We start from the raw sequence: 25,778 nt of genomic DNA on the forward strand, positions 1-25,778 counted from the left end.
TGAACAAAACTATAAAGGCAACATGCAACAATTAACGAATTTACTGAGTTACTGTTCATATAAGGAAATCAGTCAATTGAAATAAATTCATTAGGCCCTTATCTATGGATTTCACATGACTGGGCAGGGGCGCAGCCATGGGTGGGCCTGGGAGGGCATAGGCCCACCAACTGGAGAGCCAGTAACAGCCAACCAGAATGAGTTTTTCCCCACAAAAGGGGTTTATTACAGACAGAAATACTTCATAAGCTGTCCGGGTGGCTGGTCTCAGACAATCCCGCAGGTGAAGAAGCCGGATGTGGAGGTCCTGGTCTGGCATGGTTACACGTGGTCTGCAGTTGTGAGGCCGGTTTATGGTAGAGAAATGAACATTTAACTCTCTGGTGGACATTCCTGCGGTCAGCATGCCAATTGCACGCTCCCTCAAAACTTGAGGCATTGTGTTGTGTGACAAAACTGTACATTTCAGGGTGGCCTTTTATTGTCCCCAGCACAAGGTTCACCTGTGTAATGATCATGCTGTTTAATCAACTTCTTGATATGCCACACCTGTCAGGTGGATGGATTATTTTGGCAAAGGAGAAACGCTCACTAACAGGGATGTAAACATATTTGTGCACAACATTTGAGAGAAATAAGCTTTTTGTGCATATGGAAAATTTCTGGGATCTTTTATTTCAGCTCATGAAACATGGGACCAACACTTTACATGTTGCCTTTATATTTTGGTTCAGTATAAATGCCTAATCTGCATGGTAGTTAATCTCACATGGTGTTTCAGTAGTTATTTTTCTCTTGCATTAAAGTCCTGATGATGCCATTATATATATATATATATATATATATAAATAAAAGGCTCCAAACATTTCTTTAAACATTCAGAACACTGTAACACATGGAACAGAGATGGGAGTTATTACAGTCATCACATTTCTGTCACAGGAATGAGACTAACAAGAAGCCAGCACCTCAGGACTACAGAAAAGGGTGATGAGAGACAGAAAGAGAAGAGAAAGATATGGGGGGGGGGGGGGGGAATTCAATTCAACTGTAACATCGGCGCCGGAGGTTGGTTTTGGTAAGGACTCAGTCGTTGTTTTCCTGGGCAGAGTAAGAGCACAGAAGGGTATGGAGGGTTGTTTGGGGAACGACAGCGACGTCTCAGCTGAATTTGGCTTTAGAGAAGTCCATCTCTGGGTGCTGCGACATGAACCTGGAACACAATGACGGGGGGGGGGGGGTCACATCATGGAGTCTGAACAGTGAAAGAGCAGCCTGGTCCCAGGCTACAAGGATTTGGCAATGACAACAACCATAGGAGTTCGCAAGACTAGCTGTTCTGCCTCATTCAAGGTTTCTATACACTTTCATATGCGCCATTCTATTTAACTGCATCTAGCTTGCAGATAGCTTGAGGACAGTATACTAGCCGTGTGTAAATCAGATGTACACCTGATAAACTCATCCCAGCTTTGAGCCCAGTAAGGGGACAGGAACAGCGGAGGAAGCAAAGCTGGTAGCAGCACAGTGACACCGGTTAGAGATGCACCGATGTAGAACTTTGGGGTGATACCGATAGCCAATATTTTCTTAGCAATATTGACCTATATCTTTGTTTTCTTACCTCCACATCAGGAAAATGTAGATATAATATTTTTTGCCTATTATCGTCCAATACCTACAAAGTAACCATATCAGACTAACATCCATTTATAAAGGATTTATACTGCTACTGTTATTTTACTGCTGCTCTTTAATTATTTGTTATTTTTATTTATCAATTTTTTACTTAACACTTATTTTTTCTTAAAACTGCATTGTTGGTTAAGGACTTGTAAATAAGCATTTCACTGTGAGGTACCTGTTGTATTTGGCGCATGTGACATAACATTTGATTTGGATTTATTCTATTGTGTCACACAGTAATGAACATACAGTAAGTCTAACACTAGTAAGTGTACCAGATCTTATGAATAGGACACTCATAAACAAGAGAGGAAATGTGAGGCGAGGCAGAATGACACACATAAAACCAGCCACAGGTGAGCAACCACAGCTAACCTATCATTGGCCTCGCCTCGTCATGACCAGGACAGGAAGTAGAAGGGGTTAATAACCCCTGAACTCTGAGAAGAGAGTGCATCTCCGACGGCTCCTTCCCTAGATCAGGGTTTCTAGTAAGCAACAGGTGAACAAGGGTAACCTAACGCTGGCCTTGCTTGTGGCAGAAACTAGAAGGGGTTAATAAACTCCACAGTCAAGAGACTGTCCTCTACATCCATCTCCGACAGCTACAGCTCCTTCCCTCTATCCCGTACACACCCTTTATCTCAGTGTAATGGTCCTTCTACCTGTACTAGTCCAGCGAGTCATACAGAGATCACAAAACATTGCGGAAATATTTGCCAACCATCACTAATGCACCTCAAATTGTCACATCGCGGAGGAAATAAGGACATTGTCATTGTCTTGTCATCTTTAGAATATGGAGCATATTCACAAGACTATGTAGCATGTTAACTGCATATAACTTTGTTCTTCAATAAAAAACAGGGCACATAAACTGTGCAATCCACCTGCTCATATAACAAAAGTTAAACAGTTGGAGACATTATTTTCCCAAACACCTTGGGACTGACTGAACAATAAAGGCCGAGGTCAGTGTGGGTCCCTGACTTTGAATAGGATAACTTATGCACTACTCATAAAAAAGGAGTGCAATGGGAGACATGTTCCCTCCCCAGACACTTTGGTTATTATGATGGTAGAGGAGCAACAAGCGAGGTCAGCTCTGGTCCCTGACTCCGTAGGGAAGCTGGTACAGACGTCTCATTTTGCGTTTATGGCTGCAATGATTATGTGACCTGACCTTGACAGGAGGAGACAGGGGAGGCAGTCTGCTTTCAAATTCACATTTTACCTCCATTCTATGGCTCTGTTAAACTATACAGTAGCTCCTGAAACATGTTAGACAATAAAAAGCAAAGCGCCAAGTGGGTGCCTAGTGGTTAGAGCGTTGGCCCATTAACCGAAAGGTTGCTAGTTCAAATCCCCGAGCCGACTAGGTGAAAAATGTGTCAATCTGTCATTGAGCAAGGCACTTAACCCTAATTGCTCCAGGGTCGCCGTCAATAACTGCTGATCCCTGGCTGTGACTGCATTCTCCGAGGGTCTCTCAGGGGGAGTGGGATTTGCAAAAAAAATCCTTTCCATTTCACACCACACACTTGTACAGGTTACACACCTGTGCATAAGGAAAAATATGCACCCGTAATTGACCTTTGACCTGCGAGAAAGTTAACAGCAAAGCGAAAATTTCCTGTCCGTAGGTATAATATGAACTACTCAATTCTATGTCAGTAGTTAAGTCCCAGGGATGATTGAGATGGGTCAAACTTTTCACTGTATATGTGAAGACAAAATTAAGTGGATATATTGAAGCAACATCTCAAGATATCAGTCAGGAAGTTAAAGCTTGGTCGCAAATGGGTCTTCCAAATGATACTTAAACGTTATCATGATGGACATGCTATATGATGGTGCTATAACCAAAGTGCTGAAAGCTACTTTTTGAGGATGTCTTGTTTCTTTTGCTCTTCGGAGGTGGGTAGACCCATGGACTTCTGTCTCTGGTCGTACATCATCTTCTCCACCATACCACGGGTCTCCCCATCCAGATCGGACAGCTGAGACAGCAGGAAAACAGATAGAGGGAGGGAGATAGAGATCGAAGAGGAGAGAGAGATTGAGGGTGAGAGAGATGGACGGTGAGGGAAAGAGTTTTAATGAGCGGGAGATACAGTTGAAGTCGGAAGTTTACATACACCATAGCTAAATACATTTAAACTCAGTTTTTCACAATTCCTGTTTTAGGTCAGTTAGGATCACCACTTTACTTCAAGAACGTGAAATGTCAGAATAATAGTAGAGAGAATGATTTATTTCAGCTTTTATTCTTTCATCACATTCCCAGTGGGTCAGAAGTTTACATACACTCAATTCGTATTTGGAAGCATTGCCTTTAAATTGATTAACTTGGGTCAAACGTTTCAGGTAGCCTTCCACAAGCTTCCCACAATAAGTTGGGTGAATTTTGGCCCATTCCTCCTGACAGAGCTGGTGTAACTGAGTCTGGTTTGTAGGCCTCCTTGCTCGGACATGCTTTTTCAGTTCTGCCCACAAATGTTCTATAGGATTGAGGTCAGGGCTTTGTGATGGCCACTCCAATACCTTGACTTTGTTGTCCTTAAGCCATTTTGCCACAACTTTGGAAGTATGCTTGGGGTCATTGTCCATTTGGAAGACCCATTTGCGACCAAGCTTTAACTTCCTGACTGATATCTTGAGATGTTGCTTCAATATATCCACTTAATTTTCCTTCTATTTTGTGAAGTGCACCAGTCCCTCCTGCAGCAAAGCACCCCCACAGCATGATGCTGTCACCCCCGTGCTTCACGGTTGGGATGGTGTTCTTCGGCTTGCAAGCATCCCCTTTTTTCCTCCAAACATAACGATGGTCATTATGGCCAAACAGATCTATTTTTGTTTCATCAGACCAGAGCACATTTCTCCAAAAAGTACGATCTTTGTCCCCATGTGCAGTTGCAAACCGTAATATGGCTTTTTTATGGCGGTTTTGGAGCAGTGGCTTCTTCCTTGCTGAGCGGCCTTTCAGGTTATGTCGATATAGGACTCGTTTTATTGTGGATATAGATACTTTTGTACCTGTTTCCTCCAGCATCTTCACAAGGTCCTTTGCTGTTGTTCTGGGATTGATTTGCACTTTTCACACCAAAGTACGTTCATCTCTAGGAGACAGAACGCGTCTCCTTACTGAGCGGTATGACGGCTGCGTGGTCCCATGGTGTTTATACTTGCGTAGTATTTTTTGTAAAGATGAATGTGGTACCTTCAGGCGTTTGGAAATTGCTCCCAAGGATGAACCAGACTTGTGGAGGTCTACAAAAAATGTTCTGAGGTCGGCTGATTTCTTTTGATTGTCCCATGACATCAAGCAAAGAGGCACTGAGTTTGAAGGTAGGCCTTGAAATACATCCACAGGTACACCTCCAATTGACTCAAATGATGTCAATTAGCCTATCAGAAGCTTCTAAAGCCATTAGTGTATGTAAACTTCTGACCCACTGGAATTGTGATACAGTGAATTATAAGTGAAATAATCTGTCTGTAAACAATTGTTGGAAAAATTACTTGTGTCATGCACAAAGTAGATGTCCTAACCGACTTGCCAAAACTATAGTTTGTTAACAAAACATTTATGGAGTGGTTGAAAAACAAGTTTTAATGACTCCGACCTAACTGTATGTAAACTTCCGACTTCCAACTGTAAATTACCCTTTTACTTTTAAATAGAGGAGACTAATCACATGTTCTCTCTTGCAATATACAGTGAGCCTTGCATCAGTAGCTTGGCATTGGTTACCTTAGAGTTCTCAGGACAGATCTTCTTCGTGTTGAGTTCAGGATCCGTGGTCACTATCTTATTCCACCACTCCATCTTGTTGATCTGAAACAGACACAAGGCATGACTTAGTGCCTTAAATGGTTTCAGCGTGAAATATTTTAAATCTCAAATAAAAGCATTCTTTCCCAAGTACCTTCTCCAGGTGAACAGTGACCACCTTGCCATCCTCAATGAGCCAGGAGCTCTCCTCCACCTTAACGTCGTTGTAGAGCTGTCCCTCGATCACAGGAGGACGGCCCTTCAGACCCACCTTCAGCACACGACGCTGGATGTCCACCACTACATCCTTCCCTTTCATACGGAACTTCACATCAAAAGGCACCACCAGCTGGGGGGACGGAATAGTGGGCAACACCCAGTTAGAATGAAGGCACCACTAGCTAGGAGGCGAGGATAAAGAGGAACGAACAGAATGCCTGATTACCTTGTCTGCCCAGATTACATCTTGCCTAATACTAAAGCAATCCCTAGCGACTGAGGACAAAAAGATAATCAACATCCGCTCTGAAATAGTGGGAGCTGCCCATGCATAACGAGAGCACAAAATACCTCTCTATAGTTAAAGCAACAATCACGCTACAGTTAGACAACTTTAATATCCATGTACTAGGGAACATAGCTACACGGTAATCACTTAAGGCAAAAAGGAAATAAACTCACATCCACTTCAGACAGGGACTGTGTCCAGCGATAGTTGGCCAGGTCAGCTCCGTTGCCAGCGTTGGGTTTAATCTTGTCCTTGTCCTCCTCTTCTCCGTCGGAATCAGTCTGGCAGAAATTAAGATGAGTGTGATTAATTAGCTTCAACATACATAAAATACCCTTGTGCATCAGTTTTTTACCCAGGTGGGATGAGCCGCCTATACGATAGCAGGGGAAACAGTGGTGTACCTCTACAGCTCATTTATCTACTGAGGCATCCCAACAGAATCTCTTACCCCCTTGTCTCCCTTCTCTTTCCCTTCTTTCTCAGCTGGAGTTACAGCATTTGTGTTTGTGGCCTCTTTCTTCTCCTCTTGTTTCTTTTGCTGAAACCAAGACAAGACAAAGACATTAAAGTAGTGCACATACGCTTCATCAAGACAAAGACAAACTGTTAAATCTAGTCTGTATAGTACATAAATCAATAATTCATAAATGACAATCAGTTTTTCTTACCTGGTCAATTTCAGACTGAAGCATCTCTGCCTCTTCGTCTGTCAGTTCTTTGATTTTTGGCTCATCGTCTGCGTTCTTACTCTTCTTTTTCTCCTCTTCCTCAGCTAGCTTGGCAGCTCTCTCTGCCTTCTCTCTCTTCTCCTTCTCATGTCTCTTCTCCTTCTCTCTGTGGGCCTTCAGGGCAAGACCACTGTGGTGGGCAAACGACTCCTTCACCAGCTGGGGACAGAGGGGTCGTCACTAGGTAACACAGCCACAAAGTCATAAACCTAATCCTAACCTAAACCATACTTCTAACCTTATGCATAACCCTAACCTTAAATTAAGACCATTGATGCTTTCATAATTTTTTACAATATAGCCAATTTTTACTTTGTGATTGTGCTATCTAGTGGAAACCGGACAGAGTGGAAAAGAATGGGGAGATTAGACTGATTAACTACTTTAGCAGTTCTGTATCTCTTGACGTATGCATATTTGTTCTGTTAGGTAGCCAATTATGGACTCACCTTCTCTGGTGCACCTGCCTCTCCACCCGTGAAGAAGTCTGTTTTACGCCGGAGGAAGCTGAAAAACGTGTTTACTAACTGTTGGGAGAATAGATATTACAATAGAGATGATACATAGCCAACCTGACCCTTATACAAGCCTATTTGCTATGGCTTACTAACGCGTTACCACACCAGCATGCCTAAACACAACTAACTAGCTAAACTATGGTTAACGATTACGCTACTGGTGTGATATTTAATATATGCAACTAACATTAACTACAGGTTTGTGGTGCCATATTCATGCATGATGCACACGCTGGACACTTTCCCATCCCCCGTCATATAGCTAACGTAAATTAGCCGGCTACCAGTTGTCGTATGATGAATTTGCTAGCTAATGTTAGCATGCTATCAAGCTGTAGTTTACCTCTTGTACACCTCCTTCATGCTGTTGTGCCATAACAAGCAACATCCCGTCATACTTTTCATCATCACCCATTTTCTGTCCTAACGTATAAACTTGATAAAAAATATAATTTGAAATGCAGGCTAGCAGCAACAGGGAGCTAAAAGGGAGCAATGTGAAGTCACGTTGCTGTGCTACTTCCTGGAAACAAGCACCGCATTGTTTCTAAGCGAATGAAAACTTTGATGCATGATGAGGCCAACCTTTTGATTGGCAAACCAAACAGCCAATTAGATGGTGTTAGATGAACGGCTATGGCACGTTCAAGTTTTGACGGTGCAGAACGGAGTTCAACGGGGAACCGAATATTCTAGATGAGAAATTAGTGTTTGACTGATGGTAACAAAAAAAATCATTATGCCATTATTATCGTATATTCATGTATTTTCACTATTATTGTTATTTTCTTAGGTTAATCTGTTATTACATTTTACTCATTTAGCAGACGCTCTTATCCAGAGCAACTTACAGTAGTGAGTGCATACATTTTCATACTTTTTTTATACTGGCCCCCCGTGGGAATCGAACCCACAACCCTGGCGTAGCAAGCGCCATGCTCTACCAACTGAGCTACAGAGGGGCCATAAATAAATTAGCGTTTGAATTAATTAAAATGTATTTATGTACAGACATTTTCACATGCAAACACGATTTATATGCTCAAGGATTACATTCTGATTGTGAAATTCTTTGTTGTAGCTATTATATCTAATATCCCCACCTCTAAATTGGCAATGAACCTTGTTTGTCTTCAGAAATCCTATTGAAAATTTTACATTTAATAGTTGGATAATATCGTTCTAATTCTAATCCTTCATTTATTGACAATGATAGTGATTTACCAGCAGATATCTCTGATGGATAGGTGTCAATGACCAACAGCTCAATGTTCCATTCTTTGACCCAGATAACATGCTATATCTGTGGCGCCACTACTGAACTATTCAAATAAACTGAAATAAGGGTCACAGTGACATCACAGTGTTATGTTGAGTGATATTTTTTAAAACATTTTAGTCATTTAGCAGATGCTCTTATCCAGAGTGCATACGTGTTTATTTTATTTTATTGTTTTAAAAAATATGATATGCAACATGGGTGGAAAGATTAATGTTTTCGAGGTTACATAGCCTATTTGCAAAAACACATGTAAGGCCAAAAAGAAAGTAGGCTATTGATAATGAGAAAAAAATGATATCTACACTACCAGTCAAAAGTTTTAGAACACCTACTCTTTCAAGGGTTTTTCTTTATTTTTACTATTTTCTATATTGTAGAATAATAGTGAAGACATCAAAACTATGAAATAACACATGGAATCATGTAGTAACCAAAAAAGTGTTAAACAAATCTAAATATATTTTATATTTGAGATTCTTCAAATAGCCACCCTTTGCCTTGATGACAGCTTTGCACACTCTTGGCATTCTCTCAACCAGCTTCATGAGGTAGTCACTTGGAATGCATTTCAATTAACAGGTGTGCCTTCATAAAAGTGAATTTGTGGAATTTATTTCTTTATTAATGCGTTTGAGCCAATCAGTTGTGTTATGACAAGGTAGGCGGGGTATCCAGAAGATGTAAAATAACAAATCCATATTATGGCAAGAACAGCTCAAATAAGCAAAGAGAAACGACAGTCCATCATTACTTTAAGACATGAAGGTCAGTCAATACGGAACATTTCAAGAACTTTGAACGTTTCTTCAAGTGCAGTCGCAAAAACCATCAAGCGCTATGATGAAACTGGCTCTCATGAGGACCGCCACAGGAATGGAAGACCCAGAGTTACCTCTGCTTCCTGTCTGTGATTTATTTAGGATTCAAGGCACACTTAACCAGCATGGCTACCACAGCATTCTGCAGCGATACGCCATCCCATCTGGTTTGGGCTTAGTGGGACTATCATTTGTTTTTCAATAGGACAATGACCCAACACACCTCCAGGCTGTGTAAGGGCTATTTTACCAAGAAGGAGAGTGATGGAGTTCTGCATCAGATGACCTGGCCTCCACAATACCCTGACCTCAACCAAATTGAGATGGTTTGGGATGAGTCGGACCGCATGGTGAAGGAAAATCAGCCAACAAGTGCTCAGCATATGTGGGAACTCCTCCAAGACTGTTGGAAAAGCATTCCAGGTGAAGCTGGTTGAGAGAATGCCAAGAGTGTGCAAAGCTGTCATCAAGGCAAAGGGTGGCTATTTGAAGAATCTCAAATATAAAATATATTTTGATTTGTTCAACACTTTTTTGGTTACTACATGATTCCATGTGTTATTTCATAGTTGTGATGTCTTCACTATTCTACAATGTAGAAAATAGTAAAAATAAAGAAAAACCCTTGAAAGAGTAGGTGTTCTAAAGTAGGTGTTCTAAAACTTTTGACCGGTAGGGTATGTGATTAGGCTACTTACATTTACATTTTAGTCATTTAGCAGACGCTCTTATCCAGAGCGACTTACAGTTAGTGAGTGCACACATTTTCATACTGGCCCCCCGTGGGAAACGAACCCACAACCCTGGCGTTGCAAGCACCATGCTCTACCAACTGAGCTACAGCTTGTGTCATAATGGTCTTCAAATTATATTCCTCTTTGTCAATACCAAACGCTGCTATCCTATGATCCTGAGTTTTCATCTACCCCTTAACTAGCAAGAAATAGAAGACTGAACCAAGGCTGTGTGTTTGGGGCGGCAGTCTGTATGGGAGCATTGACCCCGTCCTTGGTAGCCAGGTAAACATGATAAATGTCATTGACCCCGTAGCGCAGCCGGCTTCCTCACGTCTCTCCCTCCCTGCAGGCCTAATGTCACAGTTGTATTGAATACGCCCTATCACCTTGCTCCACGTGAAGAGAACCTAACGCAGAGAGCAGAGCAGTCCAGGGTCACTCTGTTGTTCTCAAGTGTGTGTGTGGTCTGAGGGGGAGGGGTCAAAGCTCACTTGTCACACACAGATCAGAGGAGCGTGTCCTGTCTACCTATAAATAGGACTTGGGCTACTGGAGTTGTCAGACAGTCAGAGCTGCTGATTACACTACTTGACAATATTTTAAAGAGAGAATGTGGCTATTCTCACCTCTTTAGCATAGCTCTGTAAATTCTCTGCACTGGGGACATCTTATAATCTATTGATTGATTGATACTTTATTGATCCTCAAAGGGAAATGTTCCATGATGTTTCCTCTTGAAGAGATGAAGACCACCTGTCGCTGTTCAGGTAACCGGGAGCAACAACAGCAGCCTCACACCATCCTGTACAACATCCTGAGCCGGGCGGACAGTAACTACAGCAACAATGACAGCCTGATCAACAACAATCACGTGAACCAGTACGACTACAACAAGATGATGCCTCACAACTGTCACTGCAAGCGGCGATGGCCGGTGTGTCTGAAGAACCCAGAGGGAACCTGTCAGGTGGCGTCTGATGTTCTGGTCAAAACCATCTGCTTCATGAAGAGTTTACCCTCCTTCAGTCAGCTTCCAGTGGAGGATCAGCTATCTCTGCTGAGGGACTCTTGGGTGCCCCTGTTCTCTCTGGGCCTGGCCCAGGAACGGACTGTGTTCGAGGTGAAGGATGTTCCACAGGCTAGCATGCTGAGGAGGATCCTCCTCAACGGTCAGGGGCCACAGAGTGAGGAAGAGCAGGAGGAGGAAGATGAGGGGAAGAGGTCGCTGCCCACCCTGGCTGGGGTGCATAAACTCAGATCCTGTCTGAACAGACTGTGGACTCTGGATCTCAGCCCAAAGGAATATGCCTATCTGAAGGGTGCTATGCTGTTCAATCCAGGTAAAGATCTTCTTCTTCTAATTCTTCTCAGCATGCTATGATGTAATGTGGAACTCCAAATCTACCTGAACTGACATTGTATTAATTTAATTCAATTTAAATATTTGAAGCAATAAATGGCATAATCAATGATTATTTAATAATCTAACATGACAAATGATGGCAAATAGCTTCACTCTTCTGTCACAGTGTTGAACTGCTGATGGTTGAATACAATTCAATTGACATTCCATTTCCCTAACTTCCTCTTAACAGATGTCCCAGGACTGAGCACCACCGTATTAATCAACAGTCTCCAACAGGAGGCCCAAAGAGCTCTACAGGAGGTTGTCCTGACCCTTCACCCAGGAGACTCGGGTCGATTCAGCCGCATCCTTCTATCGACCTCTGACCTACAGGCTGTCAGCCAATTACTCATCACAGAACTGTTCTTCAGACCTGTTATTGGTCAGGCGGATCTGTTTGACTTGTTAAGTGAGATGCTGTTTATTAGACAAGAGTACAGCTGAAAGTGTGTGTGTATGGTGTATGTGTGTGAATTATATTTTAGGGTATTTTCTACTATGACAAATATGAATGTGAAGATTGCAACTAGGCAATAAAAGTTGTATGAACTAAATGTTTCTGTTTTTCTCTCTTCTATCCACACATTTAATAATTCTTCTATCATTTGTTTTTGGCATACATCTGACAATTGATCAGTGCTGTGATAAAAATAAATGAATGAAGTGAGAGCTATGGTATTTGTTATAGAGAAATCCTGGAGTATTGTACCGGCTCTTAGCATGATATGTACTCTGGCTCCCACTTGGGGATTTATACCTGTAACTACAAATGTCTGTTGTGCTGTATACCATACAGGGGAGTATGGAATGGAAAGTACCAGAAATCCCTTGGGTGAGGTGACCTGGGATGGAACATTTCAAACTCACCAACTCATGATAAGGGAGGCTGGCAGACCATGTATTAATAGGTTTAACTTCACAGAACCCTCATTGGTTCTCACAGTCTGCATGTTGTCAGACATTCTTCCATTTTGATACATCAACATCCACTCCATAGAACTGAGTTGTAAATAGATTGGAAGAGTACTGTGTGTGAGTAACTCGCTGATTCATGTCCAGTCATGCGAGGGGAAAAGGCTATTTAGAAAGAATAAAAACACAGACATACACAGAGCTTAATGTCAACAACACACACAAAACATGACTCCGACTCTTCTACTGGTGAGCTAATGAAAGGTGAGCTAGTCACAGGTTCAGACATTTTTGCCTGGAGGATTTCCATTTGTGGGTTCCTGACAGATTTTTTCATTAACAATGCAAGTCATTAATTTAGACATTCTTAGAGAGGCGGATCCTAACTTCCACATAAATCCACTTATGCACAATGGGAGACTAACTAAAATTAGACTTAAGTGGAAGTTAGAACTTTCCCCATAGAGCAACTCAGTTCCTTTATACCAGCCACAATAAAACAGAAGACAAAATGTGCAAGAATAGCATGGCATCAATGCCTTTACAACTTAATTTATATTATTAATTTATAGTTTTATATAAATCACAGAAATGCACACATTATACAAATTAATTTCAAGTATGTACTCATTGGAGTCTACAATGAGATCATGTTAAATCATTAACCAGGCCACAAGCTCGTGAGAGATTTTGGACCCTAACCAATTTTAAATCGATACAAACATATTAGGATTACCGTTATGGGTAACACTTTACTTGACACCCAGCATCATAACACGTTATGACATGGTCATTACCATGTCATAACGGCTGACATAACTTGTCATAACCTGTTATAATATGGTCATATCACTGTCATGACATATTCAGACCTGTCGTGACATATTGTGTTATTTTATGGCTGGTTATGACACCTACATAAGAGTGTAAAAACCCACCACAGTAGTTATTTTATGGCTGGTTATGACACCTACATAAGAGTGTCAGAACCCACAAAACCTACCACACAAGGCAAAACATTCCATTACACCATAGCCTACATTTCAACAGTATATTTATGTTGTATATTCTGTGTGTGAAATGTACTATATTAAATTATCATTGTAATTGCGCACACATTGCTGTCAGGCATGCACTTACCCCAATGCTCTTTTGCTGATGACTGGATGAATGCAGGAGCAGATTTCAGGAGCAGGACACCCTCTTTTTAATATGCCATTTAGCAGACACTTTTATCCAAAGTGACTTACAGTCATGTGCGCATACATTTTTTTTTTGTTGTTATGTATGAGTGATCCCGGGGATCGAACCCAGTACCCTGGCGTTACAAGCGCCGTGCTCTACCAATTGAGCTACAGAAGGGCACGTATGACTGATGACTGATATAAGGGCATGTATGTGATAGGCCTATCTGGCTTATATGATTAAGATGGTCATAATGCTTCTTGACAGTGTCAAACAGTGTATTTTCTACAAGTTATTTAAAATAAAAAAACATGACTGTAAAGAACTCATAACAACAAAAGATTTAAGAAACAATCTTTGAAACAAAAGGACACTTCTTGGCTGGGAAAAAAAATAATTTGAATAAATGTGAGTTGACACTTACGTAGATTTCATAACCAGCTATAAAATAATGCAATGTATGTCACAACAGGTGTAAATATATGGGTCATGACAGTGTTATGACCATATTATGACATGGTTAAGACCATGTTACTGGGTGTCAAGTAAAATGTTACCCGAGTTAGGTATAGGAGTATGATATTCCCATGGCATCAAAAGGTACATCTACAATTATATTTCACAATCACCACAGTCTTTGAGGTGTTCTGTGTTCTTTCTCTGTTCGAAGTGTTTTTTGGCCTCCAGTACATTCCAGATTGGTTCTTGGTGTCTACATGTTGCACAATAAAACCGTTGACCAATCAAGTGTGCGGTTATCTATATTTCTTGGGTCAGTTTACTTTACCCTGCAAGTCACTGGATGCGAGTACACTACCTTCAAACTGATTCTTGTGTCACAGTGTTGTAGGTTGAACTGATAAAGCAGGAAGAGGTCCGGCAGCAGTGGAGAGTCGAGTTTCATATCAACACAGCTAGTTGTTATTCAAGGGTAAAAGAACACACACACACTACCACTGATGTAATAGGAGGGCGATAAGAGGAACAGACATCAAAAACGGGGGGAGATAATTACCAGACCCTTCCAGAAGTCTACATTACCTTCTCTCTGAGACAGACCAACCCCAAAACATGGATGCAAGACGCCAGAATCAAATATACAGTGAGCTCCATAATTCATTGGACAGTGACCATTGTTTTGTTATTTTGGTTCTGTACTCTAGCACTTTGAGTTTGAAAGGATACAATGACAATGAGCGTGAAGTGCAGACTGTCAGCTTTAATTTGAGGGTATTTTCATACATATCGGATGAACCGTTTAGAAATGACAGCACCTTTTGTACATGGTCCCCCCATTTTAAGGTACTACAAGTATTTGTTAAATTGGCTTCACAGATGTGTGTCGTTAGGCAGGTGTATTCATTTGTGTCGTTAGTGAATGCAGGAGAGCTGTTGATGAATAGTAATGATTCTAGATGTTGCTATTGCCTTTGGAGGTTATTATTGGGGTGTGACAACATGAGGAAGACAGCAGTGTCGATGCAAATGAAGTTGGCCGTCATAAGGCTCAGAAATGAAAATCAATCATTCAGGAACATTGCAAAAACCCTGGCCATGCCCAAGTCAACAGTTTTGTTCATCATTAACAAGAAAAAAACAACCGGTGAACTCAATTATGTCAAAAGACCCGGTAGACAGAGGAAGACCACTGTAGTGGATGACCGGAGAATACTCTCTATGGTGAAGAAAAAACCCCTGATAACAGCCCAACAGATCAAAAACACTCTCCTGGATGCAGGTGTAGATGTGTCAAAGTCTACCATACGCAGAAGACTACACCAGCATGACTACAGAGGGTACACTACAAGATGCAAACCACTGATAAGCCTGAAGAACAGAAAGGCAAGATTACAGTTTGCTAAAAAGCACCTAAAAGAGCCCCAAGAGTTCTGGAAAAAAGTATTGTGGACAGATGAGACAAAGATTAACATGTACCAGAGTGATGGAAAGACAAAAGTGTGGAGAAAAAAAAGAAATGCCCATGATCCAAAGCATACCACCTCATCCATGAAACATGGTGGAGGGGGTGTTATGGCTTGGGCCTGTATGGCTGCCAGTGGAACAGGCTCACTTGTCTTCATCGATGATGTGACTGCAGACAGAAGTAGAACAATGAATTCTGAAGTCTACAGAAATATTTTATCTGCTCAGATAAAACCAAATGACTCCAAACTCATTGGACGGCACTTAATCATGCAACAAGACAATGACCCTAAACATACTGCTAGAGCAACAAAGGGGTTTTTGATGGCCAAAAAGTGGAAAATCCTTGACTGGCCGAGTCAATCACCAGATCTGAATCCAATTGAACATGCATTTTACATGCTGAAGAGGAGACTTAAGGCAATAAGTCCCCGAAACAAGCAGGAACTGAAGATGGCTGCAGTACAGGCCTGGCAGAGCATCACCAGGGAAGATACCCAGCGTCTGGTGATGGCGATGCATCGCAGACTTCAAGCAGTCATTGCATGCAAAGGATATGCGACCAAATGTTAACAATGATTACTTTATTCTACATTATGTTAAACTGTCCAATGTTTTTTGATGCCCGAAAATGGGGGGGACCATGTACAAAAGCTTCTATAATTCGTAAACGGTTCATCCGATATGTATGAAAATACCCTCAAATTAAAGCTGACAGTCTGCACTTCACCCTCATTGTTATTGTATCCTTTCAAACTCAAAGTGCTAGAGTACAGAACCAAAATAACAAAAGAATGGTCACTGTCCAGTGAATTATGGAGCTCACTGTACATTCACTACCCTGATTACATTATAATCCTTCAAAATACAGATGACACGATTCATAGTATAGTTTTCAAAGTAAAGTCATGGTCTTTGGAGGAGTTTGCATAGGCGTAATACTCCTCCCACTTCATTTAACAGAGTAAAATTCTCTGGCTCCTTAAAGTTCCCGACACAGAATTAAATAGAACATATATTATATGTGTATCTCTATGGGTCCCAACCTCTTCAGCTGATGACTGGTGAGAAGATCTATAGCATCAGCAGTGTTGAGGATGGATCGTCATGTTCTGACTGAGGTCCCGGGCAGGGGCATGCCAAACACAGAGCTCTGATGTTCAGAACTTTCTGCTTAAATCAAAATATGATAAAGAGGGCATGAGATGTAGAACATAATAGAATAGACAAACTTAATTGTCCACGCAATGTGGAAATGTGTCTTTGGCTTCATAGTTCACGCAAAAATTCAAATGACATAAAAACAAAATCAGGAGCACCGCGACATCAAGATCATTAACATAAACGTACAAAAAAAGTGTGCAAAATGCAGTTTGAAGTCCACAGGTTTAGTCATATATACACAATTGGTTCAAGACCATTGTCAAGAACAACTCATCTACATCCCTCAAACTCAACTCTTTACCATGAAGTCAGTTCCAATCCTTTTGTTTATTGTTCTCCTCTAATCAGGGACTGATTTAGTCTTGGGACTCCAGGTGGGTGCAATTAATTATCAGGTAGAACAGAAAACCAGCAGGCTCCGGACCTCGTAACGCAAGAGTTGAATACCCCTGATCTACATGATTCAATATGTTCACATTACAGTGTTTGGTTTCTACCAATAGTTACCAGCAGAAGGAAGTGAAACCTATCTATACAAATTTAAGGCAACCAAACCACCTCTGGGATAGGCTTAAACAAATAGGAAGTTTACGAGTGGCGCAGTGGTCTAAGGCACTGCATCGCAGTGCTAGCTGTGCCACTAGAGATCCTGGTTCGAATCCAGGCTCTGTCGTAGCCGGCCGTGACCGGGAGACCGATGGGGAGGCGTAGAATTGGCCCAGCATCGTCCAGGATAGGGGAGGGAATGGGCGGCAGGGATGTAGCTCTGTTGGTAGAGCATGGCTTTTGCAACACCAGGGTTGCAACGCCTGTGCATGTTCCCTGCGTGACTGGTCTGTAATCCAGCCATGCCAAAAGTACTCCTAAATTCATTGTTTTATTTCATTGGTTTCATCGTTGTAGCTTTTTTGTTGTTGTTATTTCAAGTTCTCAAAGATATGATTTAAAGGCTGTGTAAGTAAGAATTTTGTCAACAAATTTACCGAAATGACTATTATATGTAAATAGTTTATGATTAGTGAATTCCATAATGTAGTTATTTTGTTAGATACTTCTTCCTCTCAGCTGAAAATGTATTTTTCCAAAGCCATTTTAGCGGTCGCAATAGCTGTTTGGTCCGAACAGATTCACAAATAAATGGGAATTTGTTGCGCAATGCAGAAGTTGACTCTCTCCGAGGCACGTGTTGCTAGGCAACCCCCCGCACTTGCCGGGGCAGGCCTGCTCCCTCCGTGGCTAAAGCTAGTATGGGAAACGTCCTAACAAACGTTTGTGCTATGAAACTAAATAAATACTGCACTCTGACCCACAAAACGTCTTTGCTAGATTCATTATAGTGTTGTTAGACAAAGCAAGGAAAGCGAACTTCCGAAATTGATGTAATTTTATTGGAATTTGCAGCGGTTGTTGGTAGGTAATGAAAAAATTTGCTAGCTTTTGACAAGACTTACTGCATCTTAAAAAATATATACAGTTGAAGTCGCAAGTTTACATACACTTAGGTTGGAGTCATTAAAACTTGTTTTTCAACCACTCCACAAATTTCTTGTTAACAAACTATAGTTTTGGCAAGTCGGTTAGGACATCTACTTTGTGTATGAGAAGTAATTTTTCCAACAATTGTTTACAGACAGATTATTTCACTTATAATTCACTGCATCACAATTCCAGTGGGTCAGAAGTTTACATACACTAAGTTGACTGTGCCTTTAAACAGCTTGGAAAATTCCAGAAAATGATGTCATGGCTTTAGAAGCTTCTGATAGGCTAATTGACAACCTTTATAGTCAATTGGAGGTGTACCTTTGGATGCATTTCAAGGCCTACCTTCAAACTCAGTGCCTCTTTGCTTGACATCATGGGACAATCAAAAGAAATGAGCCAAGATCTCAGAAAAAAATTGTACACCTCCACAAGTCTGGTTCATCCTTGGGAGCAATTTCCAAACGCCTGAAGGTACCACGTTCATCTGTACAAACACCATGGGACCACGCAGCAGTCATACCACTCAGGAAGGAGACGCGTTCTGTCTCCTAGAGATGAACGTACTTTGGTGCGAAAAGTGCAAATCAATCCCAGAACAACAGCAAAAGACCTTGTGAAGATGCTGGAGGAAACGGGTACAAAAGTATCTATAGTCAGGGGTGCACATAACTTTTTCAGTGAGTTACTCAGGTGAGTACCAGCAGATGGTGTCTGGTACTCACCCCATATGTAGCGTGGTCTTAATAAGTGCAGTCTTCCTCACTGTCCTCCTCAGTGCCGCCACCACTGTCCTCCTCAGTGCCGCCACCACTGTCCTCCTCAGTGTCGCCCCAACTGTCCTCTGCTTCAGCTTCCTGCATGGTAGATGATGAAGATGCACCTCCCTGTCCTTGGTTGAGCCTCAAATTAGCTGTCTCCATCCACAGGTCAACAGCAGGCTTTGGGTCAAATGTCTCTGTGGTCTGCTTTGACAGGTGAATGTGCATCAGTGCTGAGAGACGAGCATGTGACAGACGAGATCTGTACTTGGTTTTTATTATGTTGAGATGTGAGAATCCCCTCTCACAAGCTGCACTGCTTAAAGGCAGTGTAAGAGACAGCTTAACCACCTTGATGTTGGAGTAAGCATCTGGGTTACTTGTATTTACTATTTGGACCAAGTCATACACAGAAGAGGCTCCCAGGCGTTTTCCTGCCTGCTTTAAGCGCATCCATTCTGTCACAGTGGTATCTTTGTCAAGTTGCAAGGTGGCCTCATATTTCTTGAGAATGCTGCAAACTGTTGTGTTTCCAAAACTGTGGAGGTCTTGCTTTTCCTGAGGCCATGTTGAAGGATCAAATACTAAGAAATGATCACATGACTTGAGGGAGTCATATCTGATTTCAAACTCTTCAATTAACCCCCTGAGTAAGTGTGTCTTGTCTCTGTCAGCATCAGCATTGGAAACAGTGTGTGCCCTGTGGCTTTCACCATCAAGCAGAAGTGTGAACTGTCCAATGGCCACCATGAGTTCATCCTTACATTCTCCAATGGTCAGCTTTTCCTTCTGAAACCTAATGGATGTGGTGTTCAAAATGTTGCAAATGTCAAGCATGTTTGATAGAAAGCACTGAAAACGCTCTGTGCAGATTTGCTGCAAGTCACTGTTATCACTCGTAACCAGTTGCATTTTAATGGCTGGCAATAGTCTTGATATTTTTAACAGTGTTTCATGCCTCCATGCAGACCATCTGATATTATGAAACTTACTCAGTTTCACAAAGGAGATCCCATTTTCTTCACATAGCTTATTCAGTGCAGCAGTTTTTTTTGCTCCACCTTTTTGTAAATAAAACTGCAGCAGCTTGACCACAGAGCGATTAAATGTCTCACAGTAAGGAACGTTGCGATCAGCTGATTTCGCGCAATTCTCCAGTGTGTGTGCGGTGCACAGAATGTGCACAAGGGAGTCTCCAACCGCAGCAAGTTGCCTGATTTTTGGCACAACGCAGTTGTAGATACCTACGTTGACAGCAGCCCCATCTGTGCACACAGCGACCAACTTTGTTGTCCAGTCATCCAAGCCTGTGTCCTGGAAAAGTCTCACAAGTCCGTCTGTTATGGCCTGCGCGGTTCGGTCAGCACCCAATTCAATCAGTCCAATAAAGTCCGAAGTAAACTCTCCGTTGCTGGACACAGACACAATGTAAACGATTTCCTGCTCAGTTTTTGTGATGTCCTCAGATCCATCAAAAAGCAGCCCCCAAAATTCAGCAGACTGCAACTTGGCTCGTAACTTCCCGCTGATGGTGTGAGCGATGCTCTGCATGATCCGTGTGCCCCCTTCACGTGAATGATATGCACCTCCGACATTTACTCCTAGCCGCTTCAGTAAAGGAACATCCTCAGAATAGGAAGACATGGGACGTGCGTGTTTAGCTTTATGGAAGGCGAGGAGAAAAATATTAAACAGAGCTTGCCGCTGTTCTTCATTCAGCTTGTCTCGCCATCTGGCAAGTGGGCGACTGGACATTTTTTCTCGGCTAGCTTGCTTAGCAATGCCTTGCGCCACATTCGTGTGCTCCTTGCTCTTTTCATGTTTGTCAAATAAAGGATGGTTGAAATTCTTTGAGCCTTTATAAAATGCACCTGTTTTGTCTGCTAGATGTGGATTTTCTTAAAAAAGTATTTTCTTCGGCTCTGGCTCCAGTTGGCGTTTCTTTGTAGGTGGCGAAACGCCAAAGAAGCTGCTTAATGTCTGTTGCTTTTTGGACATCCCTGACAGTAGTTGACAAGCAACATGTCATGTGTAAGGTTAGATGAGAAGATCGGTGAAGTACGCAAAGGCGCGTAGTAACACAAGTGGCATTACGCATTCCTGATTTTTGTTGCGCTTGCGTACCAGTTATGTGCACCCCTGTCTATAGTATCTATCTTCACAGTAAAACGAGTCCTATATCGACACAACCTGAAAGGCCGCTCAGCAAGGAAGAAGCCACTGCTCCAAAACCTCCATAAAAAAGCCAGACTACGGTTTGCAACTGCACATGGGGACAAAGATCGTACTATTTGGAGAAATGTCCTCTGGTCTGATGAAACAACAATAGAACTGTTTGGCCATAATGACCATCTTTATGTTGGGAGGAAAAAGGTGCATGCTTGCAAGCCGAAGAACACCATCCCAGCCGTGAAGCACGGGGGTGGCAGCATCATGCTGTGGGGGTGCTTTGCTGCAGGAGGGACTGGTGCACTTCACAAAATAGAAGGAAAATTAAGTGGATATATTGAAGCAACATCTCAAGACATCAGTCAGGAAGTTAAAGCTTGGTCGCAAATGGGTCTTCCAAATGGACAATGACGCCAAGCATACTTCCAAAGTTGTGGAAAAATGGCTTAAGGATAACAAAGTCAAGGTATTGGAGTGGCCATCACAAAGCCCTGACCTCAATCCTATAGAACATTTGTGGGCAGAACTGAAAAAGCATGTGCGAGCAAGGAGGCCGACAAACCTGACTCAGTTACACCAGCTCTGTCAGGAGGAATGGGCCAAAATTCACCCAACTTATTGTGGGAAGATTGTGGAAGGCTACCTGAAACGTTTGACCCAAGTTAAACAATTTAAAGGCAATGCTACCAAATACTAATTGAGTGTATGTAAACTTCTGACCCACTGGGAATGTGATGAAAGAAATAAAAGCTGAAATAAAATCACTCTACTATTATTCTGACATTTCACATTCTTAAAATAAAGTGGTGATCCTAACTGATCTAAGACAGGGAATTTTTACTAGGATTAAATGTCAGGAATTGTGAAAAACTGAGTTTAAATGTATTTGGCTAAGGTGTGTGTAAACTTCCGACTTCAACTGTAGGTTAATTATAATTTCTACAAACTTTGCCTGGATTTAGTCATTTAAGTTCACACTGAAAGCGTTTTTCCATCCCCGATTTTTTGGGGGGGTGTTTGGCGGTAACAATTTAGCAATGTGCTGCTGCTAAATGAACACAGGGGAAACACTGCGATTTCAGTAAAAGTGTGTCTTGAAGGACTCTAACCCTATCATAACAAGCTCTTAAATGATGACTACAATAACACTGTACAGTACACAGAGCAACATACAGTACACACGTCAAGTCTCTTACCTGCTCCACTGTTCATCCTCATGTTCCTAGCGTTCATATCAGAATCTGACTCCTTGGATATCTGGATATCATAATCATCTTCGAGGTAAAAAACAACAAACAGAGTGACAGTCAACTAACAGTGTAATAACAAATGAAAGACTATGAAGTATTACTTCAACAAGTATGTAAAATAAGGGAAAAGCTGTTGTTTATCAGTAAAGATGTTGCTTACTGTTATTGCTGATGGTTGATGTTTGGTAGTTGCTCATGGTTTCGTTACCGCTGTCGGAGGTTCTCCTGTGTGACCTTTTGTACTGAGGTCTCTTCTTGCTCTTCCTAGTGCTGATCCTGATCAAATAAAATAGAATAGATTAAAATAGTATATCAACTTTATTGTCCATTTTACAAAAGGAAATGTATTGATTTGCTGTCACATTCCCAACCGCTTGCATGCACACACACACCCATTGTGCCCTTGATCAAGGCAGTTAAACCCTACCAGCAAACGGCAGTGAATGGTAGCTACCTGATGATGCCCTTGACCAGTCGACATTCTGCGTCCTGCTCATCAAGCTGATGCTCCTCAGCCAGGACACTGATCAGCTGGCTGATCTCACTGGTCTTCTTCAGGAACACAGAGTCCGAGGTGCAGTGGGCCAGCTCCTCAATCTGGTACTCAGAGTACAGCTCCAGAAGCTTCTGGGTGATCAGAGAGTCCACGTCACCCATGCTCAGATCACCCATATCCCCCTCGTACCAGGAGTAGGACGGAGGGCTGTACCGTCTCCCTCCTCCGCCATTGTGTAACGGAGGCCTGGTAATGACCACCGGCTCCTCCATTCTAGGAATGTCCACTTTGACCCCTCTGATGTAGATGTCCTCCGACCAATCTGAGCCACTACCCCTGCCCTCCTTCCTGGGTCGGGGATCGTTGGTCCCAGGGTGGCTCTGGAGACCCTGGAGGCTGACCTTCTGATCGTCGTCTGGGGACATCCCTCTGGGACTGGAGGCCAGGCAGGGGGCCAGGATGGTGCTCAGACACACCCTGTAGAGTCCACAAGTCAGCACGCTGCACACCCATTTCTTACAGCTGCCTGGGGAGGAGGATGCACAGGGACCACACCCTTGAACCCCTGGAGGAGAGTCTGCTGATCTGGGGATGAAGCCGATGGTCTCCTCAGCCTCCCTGCTCTGCGCGTCCCTGCAGTGTGCCTTGTGGTGGGTCCCCTTGGGCCCCTGGTGCTCCTGGGGCCTCTCCTCCACCGGGTCCACAGATCGCTCCTCATAGCAGGACTCCTGGCTGGTGCTGCTACCCCGGGAGAGGTAATGGTTGGGTCCCACAGAGACGAGGCCATCCTGGCCCCCTGGCTCTGACCTGGGTCTGGGGCTCCCTGTGATGCTGCTGGGCATGGTGGCTCACTAGAGCCAGGGCCTGGGAAAGAAGAGGACAGGGAGTGTGGTGGGGGAAAGGGCAATGCATTACGTTAATGTAGGAAATATGTATGTTATTTAAAGAACATTGCTTAACCCTGTCATAATAATCAGCGGCTTCAAATAGACAGACAAAGTAGACGTGAATCAATAGACAATACTACATAGACATTAAGTCTATGCCTGGCTATATGACATGTCAAATGTATGCTGCAGGCCCATGGCATGGAAAACCAAACCAACTTTAAATATTAGTCACCTGAGGCTGCAACCCCTTCCAAACCGACCAACAATATCAATCACCACATATACCTTAGTGCCAAGCAGTTCCCCAACCTGTTCTGTAGGGCTCAAATTAGTTGTTTTAAAAATCAATGAAACACAAGGTAAATACAAAAACTGCCCAAACTGGTGCACGTTTGTGTTCTAGCTCAGCATTAACACACTTGATTAAACTAAATCCAAGGGCTTGGTGATTAGATGAGAAATTGATTCAGGTGTGTTATTGCTGTGGTAGGGAAAAATGTGCAGCCTGGGTCTCCAGCACCAGGAGAAGCCCTAAGGGGTATTCTAAAAAGCTGAATCAATGAGTTAGCCAGCTAACTTGCCTAAATATTCTTTAAAAAATAAAAGTTAAGATAAGCTTGAAATGGGCATGGTCTAACTGACTAAACAACCAAAAACACATCTACGTTTAGCTTTCTTAATGAACCAGAAAATCTAGTTATTTCTGGTTGTTTATTTAAGTTAGCTGGGGTTGTGATTAAAACAATGTTATGATCAGATGTTTGATGAAATTCGGGACAGGCCTACTTCATATAATGAAAGGTTACTACTGTCGTTTGCTGACATGCAGCACGGCAAAACTGGTTGAAATGGACGACGACCTTTTCAGTCTATCTACAGCCTTCTGTCAAAATAAGTTACTATAATTGTCAAGGTGCCACTTCCAAAATACATATATAATCATGTATCGTGTTTCGTTCCATCTGTAATGCATTGTTTAAAATAAAGTTACACCTGGGTTTATTCAATTGGCTGTTTTAGTCTGAACACATGGGAACGTTATGTTTTACTCACGGCATAGGAAAGGTGATCGCGGTTTCCTTCCGAAAGGTTATATTCCTCAAAGAGCAAGAGTTTACATTTTTATTTTACCTTGTTCGTAAATTGAATTGCCCACAAAACAGATGCGGTATAGTTTCGTTTCCCTAATGCTTCATAGAACAGTGTTTCACCTGCGAGACAAGATAAACCAACAATAAACTCAAACAGAGAGGAAGAGGCGAAGCGAGAGGGTTTACTCCGACCAAAATCTGTCACCGCAGTAAATAACTTTAGGCTACTTTAAATATTCAGAGTTTGCTCGCCGATAGCTGTCCGACGGAAGGTACTAGGGGTGACATATGTAGAATCAGATGACGTTAGAGAGCAAAATACACCCTTTGTTTTTACCGATAGTCGAACTCTTCCCTTAACAGAGCCGAAAATAAGGCAATATTCGGTTCTCTGGCGCTCAGGTGGTTTAGGGACCGTCGTAAAAGTTGTAAGCAAAATAAAAAAAATATATAAATATAAAATAAATATGTTTTTGCATTTCCGTTCAGGAGGGTTAGCTCTATGAAGATTACATACACTGCATACGGCCTCCAGTTGCTGAAGAGCCCAACATTTGTATTAGTTACTTCAAACTTCTAAGTGTGCTATATTTGACCCATTTACGAGGATACTTTTCAAAAGCTTCCTATCCAGGGAAATGGAGATGTAAAACCAGATATTGTAGTCCCTGACCCCCCTCATCCATGCTAAATTCATTAGAATTCCAGTTCACCACCATCTTGTGGTAGGTCTAACTTTCAATACCTTCCTATCTATATGAGCTACAGATCTACAGACAAGGGCAGTGGGTTCCTTCACCTCTTATCAAAGCTACACCTTTTTATTCCTCCTCTGATTCTCTACAAATATTTCTTATTACAGCTTTAGATATTAATTCACGTACAGATCTAATTTTCAATAACTTTCTATCCACATGACATGTACATCTAAAACCACTTGAGTTTAGGTCCCTTGTCCATAGTACACCCATTAGAATTGCCATTTTATATTG

At 42.2% G+C, this 25,778-nt stretch overlaps 3 protein-coding genes across 4 annotated transcripts; 1 reads left to right on the forward strand and 2 right to left on the reverse strand.

Moving 5' to 3' along the window:
* Positions 1 to 1,063: 1,063 nt before the first annotated feature.
* LOC311126281 (nuclear migration protein nudC-like) lies at positions 1,064 to 7,755 on the reverse strand. The gene is made up of 9 exons (XM_084158501.1): positions 7,565 to 7,755; positions 7,153 to 7,230; positions 6,644 to 6,862; positions 6,424 to 6,513; positions 6,146 to 6,253; positions 5,619 to 5,813; positions 5,444 to 5,527; positions 3,568 to 3,686; positions 1,064 to 1,213 (listed from the first exon to the last, which is right to left on the reverse strand). The coding sequence occupies exons 1-9, from the start codon at positions 7,634 to 7,636 to the stop codon at positions 1,162 to 1,164; spliced, it is 1,017 nt and encodes a 338-aa protein (XP_084014627.1). The 5' UTR covers positions 7,637 to 7,755; the 3' UTR covers positions 1,064 to 1,161.
* Positions 7,756 to 9,926: 2,171 nt separating this feature from the next.
* Positions 9,927 to 12,017, forward strand: LOC311126978 (nuclear receptor subfamily 0 group B member 2-like). The gene is made up of 2 exons (XM_084158705.1): positions 9,927 to 11,398; positions 11,654 to 12,017. Exons 1-2 carry the CDS (start codon positions 10,780 to 10,782, stop codon positions 11,905 to 11,907), a joined length of 873 nt encoding a protein of 290 aa, XP_084014831.1. The 5' UTR covers positions 9,927 to 10,779; the 3' UTR covers positions 11,908 to 12,017.
* Positions 12,018 to 16,231: 4,214 nt separating this feature from the next.
* Positions 16,232 to 25,167, reverse strand: LOC311112586 (keratinocyte differentiation factor 1-like). 2 transcript variants are annotated; one of them, XM_084155728.1, is made up of 5 exons: positions 24,749 to 25,167; positions 22,764 to 23,669; positions 22,470 to 22,585; positions 22,256 to 22,333; positions 16,232 to 16,653 (listed from the first exon to the last, which is right to left on the reverse strand). In XM_084155728.1, the coding sequence occupies exons 2-5, from the start codon at positions 23,645 to 23,647 to the stop codon at positions 16,589 to 16,591; spliced, it is 1,143 nt and encodes a 380-aa protein (XP_084011854.1). In that variant the 5' UTR covers positions 23,648 to 23,669; positions 24,749 to 25,167; the 3' UTR covers positions 16,232 to 16,588. The 2 variants fall into 2 exon arrangements, with proteins under 2 accessions (XP_084011854.1, XP_084011853.1); XM_084155727.1 differs by having other exon boundaries at positions 16,232 to 16,656.
* Between the last annotated feature and the right edge of the window lie 611 nt (positions 25,168 to 25,778).

The sequence above is a fragment of the Coregonus lavaretus genome (genome assembly GCF_964263955.1).
Source record: "Coregonus lavaretus genome assembly, chromosome: 3".
Taxonomy (NCBI): Eukaryota; Metazoa; Chordata; class Actinopteri; order Salmoniformes; family Salmonidae; genus Coregonus; species Coregonus lavaretus.